The 27,999-nt window shown below is 38.8% G+C and overlaps 1 protein-coding gene across 1 annotated transcript; it reads right to left on the minus strand.

Annotated features, from left to right (window-relative positions):
- Window positions 1–399: 399 nt before the first annotated feature.
- Window positions 400–27,980, minus strand: LOC139317639 (vomeronasal type-2 receptor 26-like). Its single transcript, XM_070944723.1, has 4 exons — window positions 27,837–27,980; window positions 26,782–26,985; window positions 2,418–2,544; window positions 400–1,301 (listed from the first exon to the last, which is right to left on the minus strand). The coding sequence occupies exons 1-4, from the start codon at window positions 27,978–27,980 to the stop codon at window positions 400–402; spliced, it is 1,377 nt and encodes a 458-aa protein (XP_070800824.1).
- Between the last annotated feature and the right edge of the window lie 19 nt (window positions 27,981–27,999).

The raw sequence follows: 27,999 nt of genomic DNA on the forward strand, positions 1-27,999 counted from the left end.
TTTTCATTTTAGTATATTCAGTATTTAGTAGCCTAAACTATTTTACTTTATTTTCTCTACTTTTAGAAAATGTTTATACAGTTTAATTTAATTCTGGGTAACTTTCTATAAACATTGTATAAAATACTTTTAAGACAATATAATCAAGATTTCAGGTTAAGTAAAATAATTTTGAAAAAGCTCCCAAAATTTCTCTGATTCAGAACATTACATAAATAAGGACAATCATGACAAATTCCAATGCATATTATTTTTTCCTGTTTGGCTGATTTACGGGACTTTCTTCAACACCATGAAATGGATTATCTGAACTTTAAAGTCTCTCTCAAAATTAATGCCTCATGATATTCACCTCAAAATGCCAGTCCCATGTTAGAGAAAGACATAAGACAGGATTGCTTAAATAATTCTCTTTATTAGATGCTGCCTTTTATTCAGATCAGGCCTCACAATGATGATGTAACATTTGGGGAAAAAGACACAAGCCAGAAGCCCAGCACTGGAGGCCAAGAGGGAGAAGATCTCCACAGCTACTGTGTATTTCCCTTTGGTGCTCACATAGGCAGGGACAAAGGACAACCAGACACTGCAAAAAACAAGCATGCTGAATGAGATGGATTTGGTTTCCTGGAAAGCATCTGGTAACTTCCTAGCTAAGAAAGCTGCAATAAAACTGACCATAGCCAGGAAGCCCATAAAAGACAAGACACTATAAAACATGACAACTGACCCTTCATTGCATTCCACAACAATTTCAGAAATGAAGGAGTGCATATCAAAGTCTGGGAAAGGGGGTGAGGTGGCCAGCCACACAGTACAAAGAAGGGTTTGAATGAGGGAGCAGGAGAGAACAATGGTAAGGGCCAGTCTTTTCCCAACCCATGTCCTCATCTTTGATCCTGGCTTGGTAGCCATGAAAGCAAGAACCACAGTGATGGTTTTGGCCAATATACAAGAAACAGCCACTGAGAAGATGATCCCAAAAGCAGTCTGTCGAAGGAGACAGGTCACTGTCATGGGTCTGCCAATGAAAAGCAGAGGACAAAGGAAGGAGAGGAGAAGGGAGATGAGGAGGGTGTAGGAGAGGCTGCGGTTGTTGGCCTTAATGATAGGAGTGTTGTGGTGCTTCAAGAATACTCCTAATACAGAAATTGTGGTAAAAGAAAGAATAACGGCCACTGTCATCAAGCTGCTTCCTAATGTTTCTTCATAAGAGAGATAAGTTATGTATTTGAGAAGGCAGAAATTATTTTTATTGTTGGGATACTGATCTGCTGGGCACTGGAAGCATTGGTCCATATCTGCAAAAGTAAATATAAGTTGAAAATAAGAAATGGTTGATAGACCACCAGTCTCAGAATAAAGATATAAAACACATATGTTGTAAATGTGTACTTAAACAAATTAATCTTTGGGAAACAGAGTGTTGAGTTGTGAACAAATGTATATAATAACAATAACAACAACAACAACAACAACAACAACAACAACAACAACAACAACAGTAATACCCATTGTCATCGGGGCACTTGGTATCATGTCCAAGAATTTTATAAAATACATCAAGAAATTGCAGCTTCCTGCAATAACACCAGCGGAACCGCAAAAAAAACCTGTGCTACTCGGAATATCATACATCTTTAAAAAATAATTGGTTGATACCTAGGATGTTGGCAGCAACCTGTATCAACCGTTAGTGCCAGTCAATAGTATTTGTGATACATTTTCAAATGTTCAGTTGACTGAGCTTCATGTTTAATGAATAAAAGAGATAATAATATGAATAATTGAATGACTGTGGCAAAAGAAAGCAAAGGTAATACCAATAGTAAAAGATTCCTTTCATCCAGTCCCAAAACAACTGGAGCACCACTTGAATCCCATTGGCATTGACAAATTCATCATCAGTAAATTGCAAGAGGCAGCTTTACTTGGAATATCTTACATCCTGTGACAATATCTGTAACACCATCAAGCATCCATATCTGCCTATACAAAGTCCTTGAGAGATACTCGATAGATAGACAAAATGTCAAATCCAGTCTGAATGTTTGGTTGATTATGTGACTAACCTTAGTAATAGCATACTCACGTCATGGGGATTTCATCCATAATCCACCCAAATATGGATGAAAATAATTAACAAAGGGTCATTTTATTTGTTTTTTTTTTAAAAAAAGCATAAATATCTCAAAGGTATTTATGATCCAATGAAAAAGATAAACTATTCACATTGAATTGAACTAAAGGTAGGAAGGACTTCAAAAATGCCTTAATACAGGATATATTCAATATTGCCGTCATCGCTATTTACACATTGACCTGATACTCAATCTTTGTGAACAATTATACATGGTTAGGAAATTGAGGGTGATAAGTGATCGAGGACATCCAGTATCTTTCATAGTTTCTCTTGCCTGTCTGATTTGTGATCTCTCCCTGGGGACATGGGATACAATCATAGCAGCAAAATGGTTTTTCTTTTACTGAAGTCTTTCTGTAACCTGAAGAGCAATTCTCATTACACAAGGAAAGAGGTGATGCCTGCCCATGAAGGAAATAAAAATTGTTTAATATATTTGGAAATTATATTCACAGATTGTCATTACAGCATTTTGAGATTGTGGTGCTAAATAGCAACTTTCTAACCTTTCTTACTTAAATAGAATAGAATAGAATAGAATTTTTTATTGGCCGTGTGATTGGACACGCAAGGAATTTGTCTTGGTGCATACGCTCTCAGTGTACATAAGGAAAGATACATTCATCAAGAATCATAAGGTATAACACTTAATGATAGTCATACTGTAGGGTACAAAAAAATAAAACAGCATTCAGAAACATAAATAATTCCAGGCCAATAACTCATAAAACTAATTCCATCAGGCTAAAAGAAGATGAACTCCTTAGTCTAGATATCAACTAGATGTTTCATCTGTTGCAGACAGTGCTTCTTGTAGTTCCCCTACACTATGAACTTAATGACACATCTTTTATTATTGAAAAGTTAACCTGTGGTTGTCATCAGAGTTGAAATTACCCTCCAAAAGTGTACAGGTTGGGTCCCACTGTACAAATTGTCACCTAGCCTACCAATTGTACCCAGTGGTGAAATCCAGCAGGTTCTGACAGGTTCTGGAGAAACGGTAGCGGAAATTTTGACTAGTTTGGAGAACTGGCAAATACCACTCTGACTGGCCTCAGAGTGGAATGGGAATGGAGATTTTACAGTATCCTTCCCCTGGAGTGGGGTGGGAATGGAGATTTTGCAGTATCCCTCCCCCAGGAATGGGGAGGGAATGGGGATTTTGCAGTATCCTTCCCCTGCCACGCCCACCAAGCCACATTCACCAAGCCACACGACGCCCACCAAGCCACACTACAGAACCTGTAGTAAAAAAATTTGAATCCCACCACTGATTGTACCTCAAATATCATATGGATATTGAACCTATCTATAGAAGGACTCAGATTCATCAACATGAATGAATGTTGACTGAAACAAAACAAGGCAAAATAGAATACAGGTAGTCCTTGACATACCCAAAATTTCTGTTCTTAGGCAAGACAGTTAAGTCAAGACACTTTATCAGTATAATCACTTGAATTCAATTTTCTTTAGTTTTATGTGAACCTCCTTGTAATATTGGGCAAAGTAATACATCAAACTGGACATGACAGGGATTTCTACCTGATTGAACCAGGTGGGCCAGTTGAGGTCATCTTCTCTGATGGTCAGCAGGTGATGTGAGAGTGGGTCTGGATCAATGGTTCCCACCTTAACTCTAAGGAAGGACTGGTTTGGGAATGTGACCCAGTTTATGATATCAAATCCACCTCTGAGTTCACCATTATCATCAAAGGAAATATTTTTTCCGGCACTGTTATTAAATGAAACTCCTCTCAGGAAATGGTGAAGCTAGACAGGAAAGAGGAAAAAGTTAGGGGGGAAAAAGCATGGTGAATTCAAGCAAACAAATACTCCTATTTGCATCATTGTTTTTGGTGGAAGTAGAATTTTAGGCTTCTTATCATTCTAAAAAATGATCATTAATGTTTTGTGAGCTTAATCTCTGAGTACGATTCCCACAATTTCTTAAACATATATTTATTTCTAATGGACAAAACATGACATTCTTGTGCAAATCTAAAATGTCTTAATTAATATATAGGAAGTTATCATTTGCCCATGTATTATTGCGGTTGAAGCTGAAGAAGTCATTGACAGGTAGGAGGTTGTCGCAGACAATTTTGTGTACTAAACTTAGGTCAGACCATAGGCGGCGTAGTTCCAAACTCGATTGCAGAAAATACGACTTCAGCAACAGAGTGGTCAATGCCTGGAATGCACTACCTGACTCTGTTGTTACATCTTCAAACCAGGGGTGAAATCCAGCAGATTCTGTCAGGCTCTGGAGAACCAGTAGCGGAAATTTTGAATAGTTTGGAGAACCGGTACCAGAAATTTTGAGTAGTTTGGAGAACTGGCAAATACCACCTCTAGCTGGTCCCAGAGTGGGTGGGAATGGAGATTTTGCAATATCCTTACCTCAGGAGTGGGGAGGGAATGGGGATTTTGCAGTATCCTTCCCCTGCCATACCCACCAAGCCATGCCCACCAAGCCACGCCCACAGAACTGGTAGTAAAAAAAAGTTGAATTTCAAAACTGCTTCAAACCCCCATAGCTTTAACCTTAAACTGTCTACCGTGGATCTCACCCCATTCCTAAGAGGTCTGTAAGGGGGCGTGCATAAACACACCAGTATGCCTACCATCCAGGGGTGGGTTCTACTTACCTTTACTACCGGTTTCCAATGGGGCCTCGTGTGAGTACTCTTGCATGTGCAGAAGCATTCTGATGACATCGGGGTCGGTGGGCGGAGCCTCCCGCTGGTTTTACTACTGGTTCTATAGAACCGGTGCGAACTGGGGGCAACCCACCACTGCTACCGTCCCTGTCCTACTGTTCCCATTTATTCGTAATCATTTCTTATGTTTATACTTATACCTGTTTATATATGTTTATATGTTATGTTTATACTTATACTTATTTTCTCATACATGCTTGACAAATAAATAAATAAATAAGAAGGTATCTACATAATGATCTTAACAATTGCTAGATTTATAGTAGTATCTTTTTTAATAGATACAGATTAATAGAGTTGGAAGGGACCAGAGTTGGACTAGATGACCTACATCTAGTCCAACCCCCCACCCAAGCAGACCCTACACCATTTTTGACAGATGGCAGTCCAGTCTCTTCTTGAAAGCTTCCGGTGATGAAACTCCCACAACAAGATATTTTGGAAAATCTTAATTGTAACAGTTGAGGGTCAAACAAGGAGTAGAGATTGAAATGTAAAAAGAAGAAATAATTCACTTCCAGATTGGAACAAATTTTATGAGACCAGAATTGTAGTGGATGAGAATTGGGATTTAAAACAATTGTAGAAATGAAAGCAAAAAATGTTAACTTTTTTTTAAACAAAAAAAATGGAATAGAATAGAATAGAATAGAATAGAATAGAATAGAATAGAATAGAATAGAATAGAATAGAATAGAATAGAATAGAATAGGCCAAGTGTGATTGGACACACAAGGAATTTGTTTTGGTGCATACTCTCTCAGTACATAAAAGAAAAGATACATTCGTCAAGAATCATAAGGTACAACACTTAATGATAGTCATAGGGATGTGTAGAAGACAAAGCACTGGACACCTCACCTCAACCTCACATCAACTTTTTGCTTTGCAGATAAGCTTTAGCCTCGGATTTTAATATATGCACTCAACAGGAAGAAGCCATTGGCTCTTGATATAATCCCACTGCTGCCAAGAATCTTAAGCCTGACCAGGTGGCTCAGTGGCTAAGACACTGAGCTTGTCGATAAGAAAGGTCGGCAGTTCGGTGGTTCGAATCCCTAGTACAGGTCTCCTGCTTGAGCAGGGGGTTGAACTAGATGACCTCCAAGGTCCCTTCCAACTCTGTTACTGTTATTATTAATGGAAACATGACACTTTCAGGTCGCAAACATCAGGATTCAGTAAAACAAAATGGGTTTATAATTTTGCTTTGCATCAAAAGATACGGCAATGTATCTTGCACAATTCTGATGAAGAGATTTATCTTCCATGACTGTTGTTTAAGGAGTTTCCAGATCACCCCCGATCTTTGCTGGTCTATGGATGAATACAGGGCATGCAAAGCATGTGCAACAGCATAGACAGCATTGTAGACACAGTAACTGTGGGCTGTCATCCTTGCTTCAAAAACAGTCATGGGAAGATCCTCCAATCTTTCCACTCCAGTGCAGATATTCTGGTCCACTGACTCAGTGGAAAAGTTTGGAATCACACAATTAAATAACTGCTGCCAGATCTCTTTCAGGAAGCCATCTCGTTTATGCAAAATAGGATTCCTCATCTGAACAAATCTCTGGAACCCTGACACTTCCTTAGATTGAACTGCCAAGGATATAGAACCATGAAGGAAATCCACGCTCCAGTTTCTTTGAAACAGGGCTGATGTAAAGTCCACATCTGCTGTCATGATCCAGACCTTTGCTTTCTCCGACAAACGATGAAATGCCGAAACCTCAAGTAGAATCCACAAATATATTATCCCTTTATATTCTCCATGAAAGATAATTGTATTCGCTGTGCTTTGCCATGCAAGACTTATATTTGGAATTGCTGACAATGCAACAGCTTGGGCTTCACTTAAACCCTTGTCTCTTAACTCCCTAATAAAATCAAAGCAGACCCCGTGCTGTGAAAATAAGGGTAATATTTTCCAAAGGAATGTTTCAGTTTGACTGCCAATACCAACATAAAACACTCCGATCCATGTCCATTTGAAATGTAGCAATAGTTGGAGAATTCCATGATGCTGGTAATCCACATTTGGGAACATCCAATGGAAGGGAATTGCTTGATTTGGTCCGCTTGTCTCTGGAGCAGAAGTATATGCAAGCTAAGAAAAAGAAAGTGTGAAAGAAGAAGAAGAAGCTAGAGAAAGATTCATTTGAGAAAGAGCCTTGATAGTACAGTGGTCTAAGCACCCTGTTATTAACACAACTGCCTGCAATTACTGCTGGTTCGAATCTCTCCAAGGCTCAAGGTTGACACAGCCTTCCATCCTTTCTAAGGTAGGTAAATTGAGGACCCAGTTTGTGGGGGCAATAAGCTGACTTTGTATAAATATACAAAAGGATGAAGGCTATTGCTTAACGCATTGTAAGCCGCCCTGAGTTTCCGGAGAAGGGCGGCATATAAATCAAATTAAAAAAAGAAAAAAGAATAGTAGCTTAGACTTATTTTTTTAAAATGTATGTTTCTAAGACTGTCCTTTGACTGAAATCACATGACCCTGATATTAATTTAATGTATCTATGTTATAAGCAACTAAGATCATGGCTCCCAGCCCTCTCAATTCCTGGCAAATAGATGGGAAAGAAATGGAGGTAGTGACAGATTTTATTTTCCTGGGCTTCAAGATCACCGCACATGGGGACTACAGCCAAGAAATTAAAAGACGCTTGCTCCCCTTTCTTGGGGAAGAAAGCTATGGCAAAGTTAGACAGCATACTAAAAAGCAGAGACATCACCCTGCCAACAAAAGTGCATATAGTCAAGGCTATGGTTTTCCCAGTTGCAATGTATGGCTGTGAAAGTTGGACCATAAGGAAGGCTGAGCGCCAAAGAATTGAGGCCTTTGAACTATGGTGCTGAAGAAGACTTCTGTGAGTCCCTTGGACTGCAAGGTGATCAAACCGGTCAGTCCTAGAGGAGATCAACCCTGACTGCTCTTTAGAAGGCCAGATCCTGAAGATGAAATTCAAATACTTTGGCCACCTAATGAGAAGGAAGGACTCACTGGAGAAGAGCCTAATGCTGGGAACGATTGAGAGCAAAAGAAGAAGGGGATGGCAGAGAATGAGGTAGCTGGATGGAGTCACTGAAGCAGTCAGTGTGAGCTTAAATGGTCTCCAGAGGATGGTAGAGGACAGGAAGGCCTGGAGGAAAGTTGTCCATGGGGTCGTGATGAGTCGGACACAACTTCGCAACTAACAACAATAGAAGCCTAGCCTTATTTTTGTCAGTATGTTTCTAAGACTATCTTTGACTGAAATCACATGATCCTGATATTAATTTAATATATGTATCTTATAAGCAGCTAAACTGAAGCCTGTTAATACTAATAAATATTAAAATATTTAATTCACATAGTTATTATGGTAAAATATAGATCAGTGTATTCCATAGTTTGGCTTATTTCACATAGTCTCCCTTATAGAGTTCATTTTTAGCTTTTTTTTTCTTTTTTTTAATTAGTGTTCAAATAAGAGTTCTGCAACCAAAAAAATCTTAATCTTTTGCATCAAGGAATTGTGAAGGACTTCTTCAGTTTCTCCTCTGTCATGATGTCATGAACTACCTGTGAAATCTTGTATTTACTCAGAATAGTTGCTATATGAAGAAAATCATTTGAGTTAGGTCCTCCAAGGACTGCTACCAGATTGTTCTGGAAATCACATTTATAATTTGGGATGAATCTTCCCGGTGTGGAGAGAATTTCCATTGTAGCTGCATATGTAAGCTTTGGATCAAAATAGTTGTTATAAATGTTGAAACCCAAAGTGATATTGGTTAAGAGGGTAGGGTCTGCATTAATCTCCTTTACAGCAAAAACCAGAGCCAAGATATGTTGATAGCTCTGGATCAGTAATCTGTAATTCAATTGGAAAATAATTTTTCTGGAAAGGGATGTCTTTTGAATGTGATCTCCTCAGAAGCAACAAAGCTCTGGGAAACGATGCCACCAAGAATGAGTTCACTTGGTTCATGGTATTTATGAAGAATGGGACTAGGGTCACTTGTAGTACATTTTGCGAAAGGAATCTTGCAAACACTTGCCGGGAGGGAAGCCAAGATCAACACTCCAATGGTTAAAAACATATACATCTTCCTGTAAAAAAGCTACTCATTTCACACACTTTTGGTCAAATATTTTTTAACACTCTATAGCCAGATTTCAGAAGCAAATCAAGAAAGGTTGGAACAATTTGCTTGCTTCTGCACAGGTGGATCACAACTGTTTTGCATTCAAAATTCCAGCAGTTAGACGAGATCATTGACTCTTTAGTTTTGAATACCAATTCTTTAGAAATTGGTAATGTCAGCGAATGTCCAAAGTCAAGGGAGAAAAGAATTAAGATCACAGAAATAAGGCTGATGGATCACATCTTAACTGTGTTTTATTATTTGCAGTATTATGGAAGAAAACATGTTTTTTTCCTTTTCAGTTTATTCCCCTGATGCAATCACACAGGCAACATTTGTAATGACCACTCCCAAAGGAAGATGCAATAGAAAAGCCAATTTCTTAAAAAAAAGTTATTTTTCTTGAAATAGTTGTGAAATTTTCAGGGAAAAAAAAAGCCAAGTCGTTTTCAACTCCAGGTCTTGATCTTGGTTGTTGATATATTTTACATTATATATCTCTTTCATATTTGGTGTTGTTGTTGTTGTTGTTGTTGTTGTTGTTTTACACTAATGTTAGTTGTGGTAGGACAATAATGTTCTTTTCTTCATGCAGATATGGCCAGCTAGTCCTACATAGCAATAAAGTACAATGCAGAAATGAAGACGTCTGTGGCCATTTGAAGCCAAAAAATATGCACAAGCTAGAAATGAAAGAAATGTGTAAGACAAACACATTGACCTGCTTGCACTGGTTAAAGAAGAGAGTCCTTTCCCTCCCTTTCCCAAGGAATCTTGCAAAACATTGCAAAAACTGCTGTATTACCTACAGGACAGTGGTGAAATGCTACCGGTTCGGGCAGGTTTGCCCGAACTGGTAGTAAAAAAATGTTTAAAAAGTAAAAAAAAAGTTCTGATGAACAGCTGTGCAACAATCAGCTGTGCTGCGTGAACTGGTAGCAGATTTCAGAGCATTTCACCCCTGCTACAGGATTACCAATAGTTACTTTCTTTTAATTATGCGTAAATCCTTGTTAACAAGCCAGTTTGGTGTAGTGGTGAAGACACTAGAGCAGTGATGGCTAACCTTTTCGGCACTGAGTGCCGAAACTGGAGCACGTGCTGGAACGTCAGAACCCAGAAGAGAGCAGCTGGCCACTGCACATGCGTGGCAGTCAGCTGCTCTCTTCTGGGTTCTGTCACACACATGTGCGCCAGCCAGCTGGTCTTCGCATGAAGATCAGCTGGTTGGTATGCATGTGTGTGACAGAATCTGGAAGAGCAGCTGGCGATGGCAAGTGTGCCCACAGAGAGGGCTCTACATGCCACCTCTGGCACATGTGCCATAGGTTCGCCATCACTGCACTAGAGTAAAAACTAGGAGACCATTAGTTCTAGTCCTGGCTTAGACACAAAGTCTGCTAGGTGATCTTGGGGCAGTCCTCTCTCATCTCTAGGAAGGAGGAGTAGCGGCAAAACACTTCAAACCCCCCCCCCAAAAAAAAAAACTTTGCCAAAAAACCCTGCAGAGATTTTCCAGGCAGCAAGAGTCAACAAAGACTTGAAGGAAACAACAAACAAAAGTCCTTGTTTCTCCAAAGTCCTACATCAAGCAGATGACAATGCATTGAACCCTTAACTTCTATAGTGAGCAAGCTTTATTAATACCAGGGCTTAAAGAAGGACACAGTGGTGTTATTTCTTTTAAGCATTATGGAGCTTTTAAGCTTTTTAAGCATTGTGGAGCTTTTAATCTTTTAAGCATTATGGAGATGAAATATGTGACCATAGGCATAACAGAATCAGAAAAAGGAGAGTAGTTTTTCTTCTTCTTATGTTAAACCTCCCATGCCTAGATTAGGGCCTTCAATTAGATCTGAGAAAACTAAGAGTTTCTTCAAGGTGTTTTGGTCCCTATTTTGTGCAATCCAGCTGAATGGTTGAATCCAGCAATTATTTTCCTCCATCTATCACTATTGGGATCTTATAGCTTGCTCTTATCCCTCCCACGCCTTCCTCTCTTCCATGTTCATAGCCATACATATCCCAACCTGTGGCTTCCAACTCAATCACTCAGTCAGGGAAATGTGAGAGGAAGAAGCTCCTAGGGCACTTCTGTATTAGCTCTCAGTATCAGAAGAAACTCTCCCTCATCTCCAACCCAGTTCATATTCAATCATCCCAAGACTGGCCTAACATAATATTATCCCTGATTCTCACCCAGAGAGAGGGATGCCAAACATTCACTCCTAAATTCACAGCAGTGATCCCTATGCTCTAAATTCACAGCAGTGACCTCTATACTATTCTATGATAGTAGTCACTATTCCTATCATTTTAGGGGACCTCAGCTCCCAATGCAAGCTTTCCACCTCTCTCCAACAGATCTGGTAGCACTTGTTGAGGTCAGTTTCAGCTATCACCTTCAGTTGTCTCTGGGAGTCAGCCTCTGGGCCCATTGGTGCAGCCATTAAATTCTGAGGTCCTTTCCTTAGGGATTCTTCTGCATTGCTGCCACCACTGATAGATCAGCTGTCAGCTCAGTTCCGCATCTCTTCTCTGCTTCTTCAGTGGGCCCCTTATTTGCTCTTCGGGCTGCCCATCTATCAACTTTGTTCCTTGCTCAGCTATGCTATCCTGGCAAATAGATGGGGAAGAAATGGAGATAGTGACAGATTTTATTTTCCTGGGCTCCAAGATCACTGCAGATGGGAACTGCAGCCAAGAAATTAAAAGAGCCTTGGTAGTACAGGGGTTTAAGGCACCCTGTTATTAAGCTGGTTATTAAGACCAGCTGCCTGCAATTACTGCAGGGTTCGAATCTCGCCAAGGCTCAAGGTTGACTCAGCCTTCCATCCTTTCTAAGGTAGGTAAATTGAGGACCCAGTTGTGGGGGCAATAAGCTGACTTTGTATAAATATACAAAAGGATGAAGGCTATTGCTGAGCACATTGTAAGCCGCCCTGAGTCTTCGGAGAAGGGTGGCATATAAATCAAATTTTTTAAAAAAAAAAAGACGCTTGCTCCTGGGGAGGAAAGCCATGGCAAATCTAGACAGCATACTAAAAAGCAGAGACATCACCCTGCCAACAAAAGTGCATATAGTCAAGGCTATGGTTTTCCCAGTTGCAATGTATGGCTGTGAAAGTTGGACCATAAGAAAGGCTGAGCACCAAAGAATTGAGGCCTTTGAACTATGGTGCTGGAGAAGCCTCCTGTGAGTCCCTTGGACTGCAAGGCAATCAAATTGGTCAGTCCTAGAGGAGATCAACCCTGGCTGCTCTTTAGAAGGTCAGATCCTGAAGATGAAACTCAAATACTTTGGCCACCTAATGAGAAGGAAGGACTCACTGGAGAAGAGCCTAATGCTGGAAAAGATTGAGGGCAAAAGAAGAAGGGGATGACAGAGAAGAGAACGAGGTGGCTGGATGGAGTCACTGAAGCAGCAGGTGTGAGCTTAAATGGACTCCATAGGATGGTAGAGGACAGGAAGGCCTGGAGGAACGTTGTCCATGGGGTTGTGATGGGTTGGATACGACTTCGCAACTAACAACAACAACAGCTATGCTAAGCTGCTCAATTGCCAGGCCAACACTCAACTGTCTAATGCATGATCCTGTGGAACAGCAGGTCATCTGTCATTGCCATTGTGTCAAAGGTGCTTTTTCAAAAGGCAGCTGGACTTTCTGTTTTTTTTTTTAAGATGTTTCGCTTCTCAACCAAGAAGCTTCTTCAGCTCTGACTAGATGGTGGGAAGGGAAGGATTTATACTCTTTGCAGACAGATGGTCATTTGCATTCTTTTTAGAAAGTTGTTAAGGCCACCTGGAGGTTTATCTGTGTCGTCAGGGTCACCAGAGTGGTGAAAATGGATGTGGAGCCTTCTTGGAACTGTTGAAAGGACTGCGTTGTAGACTGGAGATAGATGATGTCATATCCCTCCCCCTCTTTTGAGAGAGGGCTGTTCAATTTTGACATAGATGGCCTCTTTGACCTCAACCATGACCTGGATGACTGAGAATCTCCCTAGACATATAGTTGCCATTTTAACTTCAGTCACTGCACCAGCTGAAACCATATTTTGCTCAAACTCCTCATAATATGGAAATGCTATAATGATAAATGCTCATCAAATGTCCATTAAAACACTGCTCAAAAGTGCTACTTGAGAGGCACAGAACAAACAATCTAATGATGGTTACACCCCTGACCCTTCCCCCCCAAATGAAAGGAAAATGTTGATGACAAAACAATTGAATTCAATCTTTTTAATGTTCTTTTTAGTTGAGATCAGGCCTCATTGTAATGATGTAGCATTTGGGGGAAAAGCCAGGAAATCGGAATTGGAGGACCAGATAGCTTCACACCTGCCATGTATGTGCCCTTGCCCTCAAATATGCAGGGGCAAAAAACAAACACACAGTGCAAAAACAAGCGTGTTGAAGATAATAGGTTAGGTTTCCTGGAAAGCGTCAGGTAGCTTCCTAGATAAGAAAGCTACAATAAAAACTAATAAGGACCAGGAAACCCATAAAAGCTAAAACAGAATGAAACATTGCAACTTATTCTTCATTACATTCAACAATTATTTCACTGATTACAGTATGGACTGCATGTCAAAACCTGAAATATTGGAAATTGGAGAAAATAGTATATTACCCAGTTATTGTTTAAGAAAAAGTGCTAAGTGGAAATCTGCACAGAGATTTAGCTAAAAGAAGGGCTTATTTGGTATTACCTGGACCGATGGGGTTTTGATTTTTAATGTATTTTAATATGCATTTAATATGTATTTTAACAAGTTTCTTACTTGGATTGAGATTGTATATCTTAATTGTTGTGAGCCGCCCTGAGTCCTATGGAGATAGGGCGGCATACAAATCTAATTAAAATAAATAAAAATACAAAATAAATAAAAATAAATTACCACATTTTTTGCTCCATAAGACGCACCTGACCATAAGACGCACATAGGGTTAGAGGAGGAAAACAAGAAAAAAAATATTCTGAACCGAAGCCTGAGAAGACCACAGATAGGTGTCCTCTCATGTGCCAGCTCTGCCTAAAAGAGACAGAAGAAGCGGGCAATGACAAAGACAGAAGAGGCGGGGTTCAGCACTGCAAAAGGACCCCGTTGCCATGGCCTGGCTGCTATTCACCAAAGGACCAGCATCGTGATGCAATATTCACTCCATAAGACGCAAAGGCATTTCCACCCACTTATTGGGGAAAAAATGTGTCTTATGGAGCGAAAAATACAGTATATGCTAGCTGCAGCATTATGCATGCACACAGATTCATGCATGTGTGCGTGCGTGTGTTCATTTTCAAAGGCTATTCTGAGGACAAATATATGGCCATGATCACCACTACGAGACTGACATGGCATACTTCACAAGGTTACATAAGAGAAAACAACTACAACGTCAAACAGCTTAGTGCATATATCGCAGACAAGAAGCCACTTCTAAATCAAGATCAGAAAAAAAGCATACCAAATGATCATGGATTATCTAAGAAAACAACAAGGTGGTATCATTTTACTTAATGCTTCTGGGGGCACAGGGAAAACATTTTTAACTAATTTAATTATCGCTGAAATCAGGGCTCAAGGTGAAGTTGCTCTTCCTGTCTAATACAGGATTGCGATAAATAAATACCCGGGCAACTCTGGGTTATCAGCTAGTAAATTATATAGAGAAGGAGAATATTATTTTTCCCCCTTCATGTCCTCTTCCATACTATCATCTAAACCTTTGCCAACCATGTAATGAAGCACTAATTGAACTAGGAGATGGAAAATGACTTTTATTGAAAAGAACAGACACAGTGCAAATATGAAAAAAACCATGATGTAATTGATTACAAAATATGCTTTCTATGTTGAAGTGCCAGATGTTCTTTTAATATCAATAAAATATGCCAAATCAATAAGCTATCGTAGTAGTAAAATTTAAAAATTTAATTGTAGCCAGAAATTAATTCCTTGAGAAAGAACTGGTTTAGAGTGAACTGAGCTGGCACCATGCTGATTTTTTTTTTTAAAAAAATGACAACATAAGTAATATTTGAACTCAGGACACAGTAAGTAGGTCACAGAAAATGAAATGAGATTTATCAGTTTGAATGGAAAAATTTAGCTTGAAAGTAGATCTTGACCAGTGGTGGTTTCAAAATTTTTTACTACCAGTTCTGTGGGTATAGCTTGGTGGGCATGGCATGCTTTGTGGGCGTGGCTTGGTGGGCATGGCAGGGGAAAGATGCTGTAAAATCTCCATTCCCACCACACTCCAGGGGAAGGATACTGTAAAATCTCCATTCCTTTCCCAATCCAGGGGAAGGATACTGCAAAATCCCCATTTCCCCCCAATCAGCTGGGACTTGGGAGGCAGAGAATAGATGGGGGTGGGGCCAGTCAGAATTTTTACTACTGGTTCTCTGAACTACTCAAAATTTCCACTACCGGTTCTCCAGAACTAGTCAGAACCTGCTGAAACCCACCTCTGATCTTGACAATAAGTAACAAAACTGTGACTGTTTTGTAAAGTTAGAGCAACTTTTTTTCAACTAAAATAAAGACAGTGTCCCCTAGAATACTTGAACCATGACCAGTAAAGAACACACAGACAAGACCATTTAAATTGTACCATGATAACAAAACTGAATATGGAGTGTGTTGTAGAGTCTTTGATGTCAAGGTCCATTTCAGATATTACAAAAAGAAGAAAGAAAGAAAAGGAAAGGAAAAAAGTAACACACACAACTTCCTTCTTATTACTACAATAATAATGTCAATATATAGAATGCCATACTTTGACAAGATAGATATGTTAGGAGCAATTAAAAGGTCACGGACTATTGTATTTCTATAACTAGAGAAAAAAAATTAGTGACAATATAGTTTAATTCACTCTTTTTGTTAATTGCTCCCGTTTGTTAAGATCTGGTCTAATTATAATGATGTAACATTTGGGGAAAAAGATAAAAGCCAGGAGCCCAGCACTAGAGGCCAAGATGGCAAAGATCTCCACATCTATTGTGTATTTTCCTTTGGTGCTTATGTAGGCAGGGACAAAAGACAACCAGACACTGCAAAACACCAGCATGCTGAAAGTAATTGACTTGGTTTCCTGGAAAGTGTCTGGTAACTTCCTGGCTAGGAAAGCTGCAATAAAACTAACAAAGGCCAGGAAGCCCATAAAACCTAAAACACAATAAAACATTGCCACCGAACCTTCATTACATTCTATAATTATTTCACTATTTATGGACCACACGTCAAAGTCTGGGAAGGGGGGAGAAATTCCAAGCCACGCCATACAAAAAGTACTTTGAATAAGAGAACAGGAGAGAATAATGGAAAGGGCCAGTCTTTGCCCAACCCATGTCCTCATCCTTGATCCTGGTTTGGTGGCCATGAAAGCAAGAACCACAGTGATGGTCTTGGCCAACATGCAAGAAACAGCCACGGAGAAGATGATCCCAAAAGCAGTCTGTCGAAGGAGACACGTCATCTTCATCGGCCGACCGATGAAAAGCAGAGAACAAAGGAAGGAGAGGAGGAGGGAGATAAGGAGGGTGTAGGAGAGGCTGCGGTTGTTGGCTTTGACGATGGGAGTGTTGTGGTACTTCAAGAAGATCCCTAGCACAAAGATTGTGATAAAAGAAAGCACAAGAACTGATGTGGCTAAGCCTGTTGCCAACAAGTCTCCGTAAGATAGATAACTTACATGCTTTGGCATGCATAAATCCTGTTTATTGTTTGGATATTGATCTTCTGGGCATTGGAAGCAATCATCCATATCTGGAAAAAAACAAATGTATATATTTAAGTCAAAACATATTCAATTCTTTCCCTGTCTGATGGTATCCCACCAGGCAAAAAAAAAAAATATGATTTTAAAAAACCTAAAGTGTTCTTATGATTTAGCTTCAGTGGAATCAATTTATTTTAATTGAGTTTCCTTACTAAAGAACACACTGTTATTATATGGACAGAAACTTTATTTTGATCATTGACCAATAAAAATAAATGCAATAAAATAAAGCAAAGTTAACCCCTGATGTCAATGAATTTTTTCAACCATTGTGAGGGAATCTTAAAGGTGTAAAAAAAAAAATCGTAGTTTTGAGAGAGGTAGAATTGTCTTGATTATCTACAAACTAATGCAAATAAACATTATCAGAACTTGTAAACTTGGATGAAAAGGCTAGAGATGGCAAACATGTTTGTAAACTGACAATACAAAAGAACCAAGTTGTGTTTCCACTGTGTCACAGGATCAGGGTTTCATAAGGTTTTCCTCTACTTCCTTTCTAAAATCACTGTAGGGTACAGCATTAATTTGGGGAAATGTAAAGTAGAAGCACTTAAGTGAAGAACCTATGAGTTTACAGGTGAAACTCGAAAAATTAGAATATCGTGCAAAAGTTCATTTATTTCAGTAATGCAACTTAAAAGGTGAAACTAATATATGAGATAGACTCATTACATGCAAAGCGAGATAGTTCAAGCCTTGATTTGTCATACTTTTGATGATTATGGCTTACAGCTCATGAAAACCCCAAATTCACAATCTCAGAAAATTAGAATATTGTGAAAAGGTTCAATATTCTAGGCTCAAAGTGTCCCACTCTAATCAGCTAATTAAGCCATAACACCTGCAAAGGGTTCCTGAGCCTTTAAATGGTCTCTCAGTCTGGTTCAGTAGGAATCACAATCATGGGAAAGACTGCTGACCTGACAGTTGTGCAGAAAACCATCATTGACACCCTCCATAAGGAGGGAAAGCCTCAAAAGGTAATTGCAAAAGAAGTTGGATGTTCCCAAAGTGCTGTATCAAAGCACATTGATAGAAAGTTATGTGGAAGGGAAAAGTGTGGAAGAAAAAAGTGCACAAGCAGCAGGGATGACCGCAGCCTGGAGAGGATTGTCAGGAAAAGGCCATTCAAAAGGGTTGGGGGCTTTCACAAAAAGTGGACAGAGACTGGAGTCAGTGCATCAAGAGCCACCACACACAGACGGATCCTGGACATGGGCTTCAAATGTCGTATTCTTCGTCAAGCCACTCCTGAACAACAAACAACGTCAGAAGCGTCTTACCTGGGCTAAAGAAAAAAAGAACTGGTCTGTTGCTCAGTGGTCCAAAGTCCTCTTTTCTGATGAGAGCAACTTTTGCATCTCATTTGGAAACCAAGGACCCAGAGTCTGGAGGAAGAATGGAGAGGCACACACTGCAAGATGCTTGAAGTCCAGTGTGAAGTTTCCACAGTCTGTGTTGATTTGGGGAGCCATGTCATCTGCTGGTGTTGGTCCATTGTGCTTCATTAAGTCCAGGGTCAACGCAGCCGTCTACCAGGAGATTTTGGAGCACTCCATGCTTCTTTCTGCAGACGAGCTTAATGGGGATGCTGACTTCATTTTCCAGCAGGACTTGGCACCTGCCCACACTGCCAAAAGTACCAAAACCTGGTTCAATGACCATGGGATTACTGTGCTTGATTGGCCAGCAAATTCGCCTGACCTGAACCCCATAGAGAATCTATGGGGCATTGCCAAGAGAAAGATGAGAGACATGAGACCGAACAATGCAGAAGAGCTGAAGGCTGCTATTGAAGCATCCTGGTCTTCCATAACACCTCAGCAGTGCCACAGTCTGATAGCATCCATGCCACGCCGCATTGAGGCAGTAATTGATGCAAAAGGGGCCCAAACCAAGTACTGAGTACATATGCATGCTTATACTTTTCAGAGGTCCGATATTGTTCTATGTACAATCCTTGTTTTATTGATTTCATGTAATATTCTAATTTTCTGAGATTGTGAATTTGGGGTTTTCATGAGCTGTAAGCCATAATCATCAAAAGTATGACAAATCAAGGCTTGAACTATCTCGATTTGCATGTAATGAGTCTATCTCATATATTAGTTTCATCTTTTAAGTTGCATTACTGAAATAAATGAACTTTTGCACGATATTCTAATTTTTCGGGTTTCACCTGTATATAAAAATAAAATAAAACTAGGGCCAATACATATTCCTATCTAACTCCCTTCCTTAGTGACATATGCTTGTTTACCATACCTGATTTTCAATCTTGTGATTTTATGAATTTTATTTAGCAAAGAAGCAGAGGTTTATCTATTTTGGTGTATTTAAATTTATGCCAGAGTTTCGATCTGGTTACTATGTTGAGAGCTGACCTAAAGTCAATAAATGCGGTAGAAAAATGGATAGATTTAGGGCTATACATTTCTACTAGGTGTTGCAGCATCATAGCAAGGTCAAACACTAATCATTCTGCTCTAAACCCAGCCTTTTTGCCCATCAGAAGGTCTTTAGGTTCAAGCCAGTCAATTAATAGTAAACAAATAGAACAATTTACTAAATAATATATTGTTGTAAAAGATTGGTATGAAAACATGTTTTTTATACTAGTGTACTGTCTTGTTTCATTTAGATAAACTATAGCTACATATCTTCCTTCCTTCCTTCCTTCCTTCCTTCCTTCCTTCCTTCCTTCCTTCCTTCCTTCCTTCCTTCCTGTCTTTCTTTTTTGTTTGTTCTTTCTTTCTTTCATTCTCTCTCTCTCTTTTTCTTTCTCCTTCCTTCCTTCCTTCCTTCCTTCCTTCCTTCCTTCCTTCCTTTCTTTTTTGTTTGTTCTTTCTTTCTTTCATTCTCTCTCTCTCTTTTTCTTTCTCCTTCCTTCCTTCCTTCCTTCCTTCCTTCCTTCCTTCCTTCCTTCCTTCCTTCCTTCCTTCTTTCCTTCCCAGATTTCAGTCTGAATATTTTTGTGTTTGTGCTCATGTCTTTGGTCATTAAAACCTCCTGTTCAGATAGTTCTTCAAAAGAACTTTCTTTCTTTCTTTCTTTCTTTCTTTCTTTCTTTCTTTCTTTCTTTCTTTCTTTCTTTCTTTCTTTCTTTCTTCCTTCCTTCCTTCCTTCCTTCCTTCCTTTCTTCCTTCCTTCCTTCCTTTCCTTTCTTCCTTCCTTCCTCTTTCTTTCTTTTCTCTCTCTCTCTCTCTCTTTCTTTTTCTTTTGCTCTCATTCCTTCCTTCCTTCTTCCCCTCCCTCCCTCCCTCCCTCCCTCCCTCTGTCCCTCCCTTTTACCTATTTTGTTTGAGATCTTGCCCTTTGGACATGGAGTACAATCATAACAGCAAAACAATTTTCCTTCAATTTTGGTCTTTCTGTATCCCGAAAGGCACTTATTATTACAAAGTGAAAGGGGCTGCTCCTGTCCAGCAATGAAGAAAAAAAAAGTTTGTAATACAGAAAAAGAGTTTTCAAGCAGCACATATCTAGGAATGAATGGCATAGATCTCTATTCTCTCTCATTTTCCTGAAACAAGATATACAATATGTTATAAATGAAGGTATGTATATATATTATTATAAATAAGATATAAAAGATGTGGAGACTCTCGACTTCCGGTTGGCACCGCCGGCGTCGTGGATGGTCTTTTTAGACCACCAGCCCCGTGATTCCGTTGGAGCTGTCCTGACAGTGCTAATCAGCTGTCAGACGGCTTGAAAACCTCTCCTTCGGGAGAAGAAGGAGGGGAGAGCCGGTGGGCGAGGGTAGAGCTCCCCCTAAGCCCCTGGAACAACTCCAGGGGCTTGGAGGGTGAGAGCTCCCCGGTCAGCCAACTGAAGCTCCGGATCCAGGGCGACTCTGTTTTAAACAGAGCCAGACGTCGTGTCCAACTCTGCTGTCAAAAAGGAGATTAATTGAATTCAGAAGCAGACAGAATGGAAGCAGGAGGACAAGCTTTTGCAACTACTATGCTTAACTCCGGGGATACATTGTTTCTATTTGAATTTTCTGAGCTGGAGGTGAAGATGGCGTCTTTGTTGTGGGTAAAAGTGAAAGTCAGAAAGGAAAGCGCTTGTTAACAGACTTGCGCTCAGAGACTGGATTTAAGTTGCAGAGATTTGAGAGCTGGGAGGAGAAAAGACTATTCTGCTTGATAAATTACAGATAAATTTGTGAAAGCTGTTCAAGAGACTTTATGGCTGTGAAAAGAAATTTTTCTTAAAATAAGATGGCTTCTAAGCAAGGAGTTTCTGAATGTGGTGGAGGCTCTCTAGTGGTGTCAGAAATGACACAGAAAATACAATTTCCGATTGATTTACAGAGCCAGAAGGATTCTATTAGAGAACTTACAGAATTTATAAAAGAAGCCATGAACAACCAAACTGCAGCTATGAACAACCAAATAGCAATCTTGGAAGGGAAATTTACAGAGCTGGTGGAGGATACAAAAGTAACTACAGAGCACAATGACAATGCAGGAGACATTATGATCAAAGCAGAGAAGGTGGAACTGGCTGGTTCTCAAGAACTTTCAAATTTTCTTCCTGCTCTTTTGGAATTAATTGACAGAACTTTTCAAAAATATAATTTGGAGCAGAAAGAAGTAGAAAATGACCAACATTGCGAGGTTTTGGAGGACAAAGAAGACTTGGCAGAGGCTTTCACACAATTAACTGAAAAGCAACAACTGGACTCTTCTTTGCAAGCTGATGACAATTTTTGGTTTTACAGATGAAGGAATGAACTGAATGATCATATAAGCAAGAAGAGTCGATATGGGGGCTCTAAATCAGAGGAAATAGTTTTAAGAAAGGGACAAGTTTTAAAGATACATCAACCTCAAATCAAAATTCAAAACCTCCTTAAAATAGAAGTAGGAGGAAGGAAGAAAGACTGGAAAAAATACAGAAAGAAAGGAAGAATGGAAGATCAACTTTTTCTGGTTTAGCTGTTGATGCATTAATGATTAATTAAAATGATTAAGTAAATGAATTAAGAATATTTAGATGTATTAAGAGATTTTTAGGTTTTGAATGATTTATTAGTGTTTGTTAATGTTTTTAAAACCCTTAGGGCTAATGTATTATATGTTTCAAAATTTTTCAAAATGAAAGTAGGAGGGAGGAAGAAAGACTGAGAGAAAAATACGGAAATTAATGATTAATTAAGGTTTACTTATTGTTGTATTAAGATTTTTAAAACATTTGAATCTTGAGAATAAAAGTAGGAGGAAGAGTAAAATGACTAAGTAAATGAATTAAGAATACTTTATAGATATATTAAGAGTTTTTTAGGGTTTGAATGATTTATTAATGTTTGTTAATGTTTTTTAAACCCATAGGGCTGGATTATATGTTATTTGGAGTTTATAAAAAAGGGAGGTTGATGAATTTGTAGAAGGGGAGTTAAGGGGTTTAGGGAGTTTTAAATCTTGCAGTAAGCTAGCATATTTTAGCGTGTGTTTGGTAAAATCTATGTCCTGTTTTTGCTCTGGGAAGTCGGGGGTGGGGGGGTGGGGAGGGGGGTTTGAAGGTTGGGTTTAGAGATATGTATTTTGATGATATATTGAATGATTGCCTATATTGTATATTTGTTTGATTATAAAATAAAAAAAAAACTTTTTTTCTTAAAAAAATGTGGAGACTCTTGAAAGACTGCAGAGAAGAGCAACAAAGATGATTAGGGGACTGGAGGCTAAAACATATGAAGAACAGTAGCAGGAACTGGGTATGTCTAGTTTAATGAAAAGAAGGACTAGGGGTGACATGACAGCAATGTTCCAATATCTCAGAGGCTGCCACAAACAAGAGGGAGTCAAACTATTCTTCAAATCACCTGAGGGTAGGACAAGAAGCAATGGGTGGAAACTAATCAAGGAGAGAAACAACCTAGAACTAAGGAGAAATTTGCTGACAGTTAGAACAATTATCCAGTGGAACAACTTGCCTCCAGAAGTTGTGAATGCTCCAAAGCTGGAAGTTTTTAAGAAGATGTTGGATAACCATTTGTCTGAAATGGTTTAGGGGCTCCTGCCTAAGCATGGGGTTGGACTAGAAGACCTCCAAGGTCCCTTCAAACTCTGTTATTCTATTCTAATATATGAAACACATGAGGAAGTTTGACAGAAGCAAATTCCACCTGTTACTCAGGGGGGAGTCACTTTTGTGACATTGGAAAGTAAAACAGTTGAAAGAAAAACTAGTTGCATGAACAAAATAAAATTGTTTAATTGAAAAGAATTAATAATCATCTCTCATCAAACTTAAAAGCAAACTGTTTCCTGAAACACTCAGATCAATCTAGATGAAATGGGACTCAGGACATCATAATACGAAATGTCTTTTTTGGTCAATTGAAACTACTCTAGAATCAAATTCAATTTCTGATCGGTAGAGGAACCTATCTTGTTTTTTGCTGAGTATAATACTCAACCTTCCTCTTTCCACTATGTATTCAAGATGGACAGTGATTAATATTTATATGTTAGGTTGTAGGTATATACATAGGTATGTTAATAGCTCAGTGGCTAAAACGCTGAGCTTGTTGATTGAAAGGTCGGCAATTCAGCGGTTCGAATCCCTAGTGCCACGTAACGGGGTGAGTTCCTCTTACTTGTCCCAGCTTCTGCCAATTTAGCAGTTCGAAAGCACATAAAAAATGCAAAATAGGGACCTCCTTTGGTGGGAAGGTAACAGGATTCTGTGCGCTTTTGGCATTTAGTCATGCCGGCCACATGACCATGGAGACATCTTTGGACAGTGCTGGCTCTTTGGCTTTGAAACAGAGATGAGCATTGCCCCCTAGAGTCGCGAACGACTAGAACATATGTGCGAGGGGAACCTTTATCTTTACCTATATGTATGTTATGTAGGTGTATACTTTTGAGAGCAGGCAACAGAATTTCATTTTTAATGTGTGCCAGTGTGCCCACAGAAAAAAAAAGATACTAAAGCTTTTCTTATCTATCTCATTATCTATATAGTTTTCCATTGCATTAAATGAAAATTAATATCTAAACTGTCCAGAACTCCTTCACAAATCTAAGTGTGCAAATTTAACAATAAATTACTGCCACTGAAAATGTTGAATTATAGACTCTCTAAGTATAGTTTGCTTTAATAAGGTGAAAAATTGCTACTATTGTCTAGAGTGTTAGAGAGACTTTGAGAAGTAATATTAAAACTGCTGTTGTTATACAACAGGATATATTCAAGGCATTTTTTTAAAAAAAAATAGAAGTTCAGTTTACTTCAGAAAGTTTGGAAGATAATATATTTACTTTCTATTGATGTATGAACCTGAATATTCATAACTGGCCATAATAAAATTAAACCAATCCATTTTGAAATGAGCTGGATCTCACCTGATTAAACCGGTTGGGCCAAATGATCTTTTCTTCAGAAATAATCAATGGTTTGTCAGAGAGTGTTCCTGGATCTATCCTTCCAACTTTGACTCTAAGAAATGTCTGATTTGGAAATGTGATTCAGTTTATAATATCAAAGCCAGAAATTATTTCCCCATTTTTATCAAAGGAAATCTCTCCAGTACTGCTATTTAAGGATATGCTCCGGAGAAAATGGTGGAGCTTTAGAAACAGGGGATAAAAAAGGTACAAAGATTTCATTAGATCAACATCCATACTGTAATTAATTGCCCTTCAAAACGTTCAGCAGGCTACTACAATGGAAACCAGCCATTCAGCAGATTAAACATTTTATACATTACAGGTAAAATATTTAGAAATTAAATGCATGGCTTGGGACCAGGTTATCTGAGGGACCGTCTCTTGCCAGTCACATTTACCCGACTCATCAGAGGAATGCTGCGGGTCCCATTCCCTAGTGAGATACACTTGGTGGGACCCAGAAGAAGGGCCTGGTGGCTCCCTCTCTCTGGAACATCATTCCCCCAGAGATTAGAATGGCCCCCACTCTAATAGTCTTCTGGAAGGTGCTGAAGACCTTGTTCTGCCAGCAGACCTGGTGAACCCAGAGCAGGATGGAACCCATTAAATGGTTTGTGTGATGGGGTGGGGGTGATGTTATTATATATTATATTATATTATATTGCACTGCATTGTATTGCAGATCCCGGATCTGCGCACCTTCCGCCACGCCTTAAAGACCTTTTTATTTCACCAGGCAGGCCTGGCCTAATTTTCTCCCTCTTTTATAAAATATTTTTAATTTTTTAATATTTTTTTAGTATTTTATATATTCAAATTTTGATCCGCTGATCTGCTGAACTAGCTATTGTATTGTATTGTATTGTATTGTATTGTATTGTATTGTATTGTATTGTATTGTATTGTATTGTATTGTATTGTTATGATATGATATGATATGATATGATATGATATGATATGATATGATATTATTAATGGATTTGATTCTTTTTTATTAGTTTTATTGTTTTAAATGAGGTTTTATATTCTGTAAGCCGTCTTGAGTCACCATGTGCAAATAGGCGGCAATATAAATTCAATCAATCAATCAATAAAATTCCACTTAAAGCTTCCATATATTACAACAAAGGCCTGTAAATTGGGGAACTATATAGTTATTAGTAATGAATGATGTACAATACAGAAAAGCCAAAAAGATAAGCTATGTTCTTTATAATATAGAAATTGACATGTTTGTCTTTGCTAAGGTAAAATTATGTTTCACATTTTTTTCAGGGGAAAATCAAATTGTAATTTTAATTTAGAATAACAGAGTTGGAAGGGACCTTGGAGGTCTTCCAGTCCATTTCCCTGCTCAAGCAGGAAATTCTAGACCAGTGGTGGGTTGCCCCCGGTTTGGACTGGTTCGCAAGAACTGGTAGTAAAACCGGCGGAAGGCTCCGCCCACTGACCCGGACATCATCATAAGTGATCTAAGCATGCAGGCATGATGTGAACTGGTAGTAAAGGTAAGTAGAACCCACCCCTGCTCTAGACCATTTCAGACAAATAGTTGTCTAATCTCTTCTTAAAAACTTCCAGTGTTGGAGCACCTACAACTTCTGGAGGCAAGTTGTTCCACTGATTAATTGTTCTAATTATAAGGATTTTTCCCCCTTAATTCTAATTTACTTCTCTCCTTGATTAGTTTCCATCTATTGCTTCTTGTCTTGCATTCAGGTGCTTTGGAGAATAGATTGACCCTCTCTTTTAGAAGACCTCCAAGATCACTTCCAACTCTGTTATTCTGTTCTGTTCTTTGTGGCAGCCTCTTAGATATTGGAACGCTGCTATTATATCACCTAAATGGATAGTTTGATATTGACCTGACAAATAGAATAAATATGTTTATAACTTAATAGCATTGCAACTCCAGGAAAAAATATCTCCAAAATTTTTGACAATAATGAGACATGTAATCAATGCAGTCAAATTTTCAAAACAGTACAAACTAAAAGTTAAGATTACTCAAAAACTAGAAAGGAAAATAAAGAATTTTCTTATTATGTAGAAAATACATTGTGACTATCACTTGTGAAATATGCAGCTAAATACAAGTAGTATAATATAATAAGAGCAGAAAATATTTATTTACTTTATTTATTTATTTGTCAAACAAGTATAAGATAACAGATATAAGTATAAACATGATTATGAAAACAGGATAAGGATACAAATAAATGGGGACAGTAGGACAGGGATGGTAGGCACATTAGTGCGCTTATGCACGCCCCTTACAGACCTCTTAGGAATGGGGTGAGGTCAACAGTAGACAGTCTAAGATTAAAGTTATGGGGGTTTGGGGAAGTAACCACATAGTCAGGTAGTGCATTCTAGGCATTGACCACTCTGTTGCTGAAGTCATATTTTCTGTAATCGAGTTTGGAGCGGTTTACCTCTATATCTGATATTATATTATGTATGATATTATATATCTGACAGATGTAAGGATAAGACAAGATTGATAGAAAACTTTGCGATTGAATCGATGTACTGTATCTGCTGAGATGTTCTAAGTCATCTGCTTACCTTCCATGACTCTTGACTGAGAAATTTCTGCCTCCTCATTGTCCTTTGCTGGCCTTGGGAAGAGTACAGAATATGCAAAGCATGTGCGATTGCATAGACAGCTGTGTAGACAGTGTAGCTGTGGGCAGTCATGCTGGTTTCAAACATGGTCATGGGGAGACTCTCAAGTTTCTCTTCTCCATTGCAGATAGTGTCATCCTCTTCCTTTACAGAAGAAGTTGGGAGAAAACAATTGAACATTTGTTGCCAGAATTCTTTTAAGAAATTGTCTTCTTTGTCCAAAGCCGGGTTTCTCATCTGAACAAAATTTTGGAATCCTAATATTTCCACTGATTTTACTGACAAAGACAGAGCCCCATGCATGAAATTAATGTCCCAACTCCTTTGAAAGAGAACCGATGAGAAGTCAACATCTGCCGTCATCACCCAGACTTTTTGTACCATAAACTGCATTACTAAACTCCAACAAATTGAGTAAAAACCTTAAATTTAATATACTCGTGAATTCTCCATGAAACAACACAATATTAGTGGTGCTGTTGAAAACCGTGTTTAAAATTGCACGGGATCTATGAACAGTTTTTTTATCCTCGCTGAGAAAGCCAGATGGTAATTTTTCTATGAACTCAAAGCAGACGCCTCTTTTGGAAAACATGGGAAGAATATTCCTCCACAAAGTCTCGGCTATGTTGCTAATATCAAGGTAAAGCACTCCAACCCAGGTCCTGCCAAAATGGAAAAAAAGCTGGAGAAATCCTTTGTACTGGCGGAGAGCATTTGGGAACATCCAGTAGAAGAAACGAGATGAAGTTTGGCTCTTGGTCTCTAGAGTAGAGGCATATGCAACCTAAATGAAACAAGCAAAATGGGACAGATAAATAGTTAGGACCACTGACAATTTTTTCCCCTTTGGCATTAATAACATTGCTACATTTTCAGGTGAGATCATTCAGCCATTGTATTTTAGGTCTCCAAAATACATAATAAAAGTAAAGAAATATCACAAAATGTAAAAAGTTTAAAAACTCACTCTGGGTTTTTCTTAAAGAACTTACCTGTGGAAACTTGTAATAAGTCAGGATAGTAGCCATATCCAGAAAAACCATAGAACCTGGTCCCTCAATAACTGCTATCAGATTATTCTGAAGACCACATTTATAGTTAGAGATGAATCCATTTGGAGCAGAGAGAAGTTCCATTGTAGCTTCATATGTATAT

The sequence above is a fragment of the Pituophis catenifer genome, unplaced genomic scaffold, assembly GCF_029215685.1.
Source record: "Pituophis catenifer annectens isolate HBS135680 unplaced genomic scaffold, rPitCat1.0.hap2 SCAF_5, whole genome shotgun sequence".
NCBI lineage: Eukaryota > Metazoa > Chordata > Lepidosauria > Squamata > Colubridae > Pituophis > Pituophis catenifer.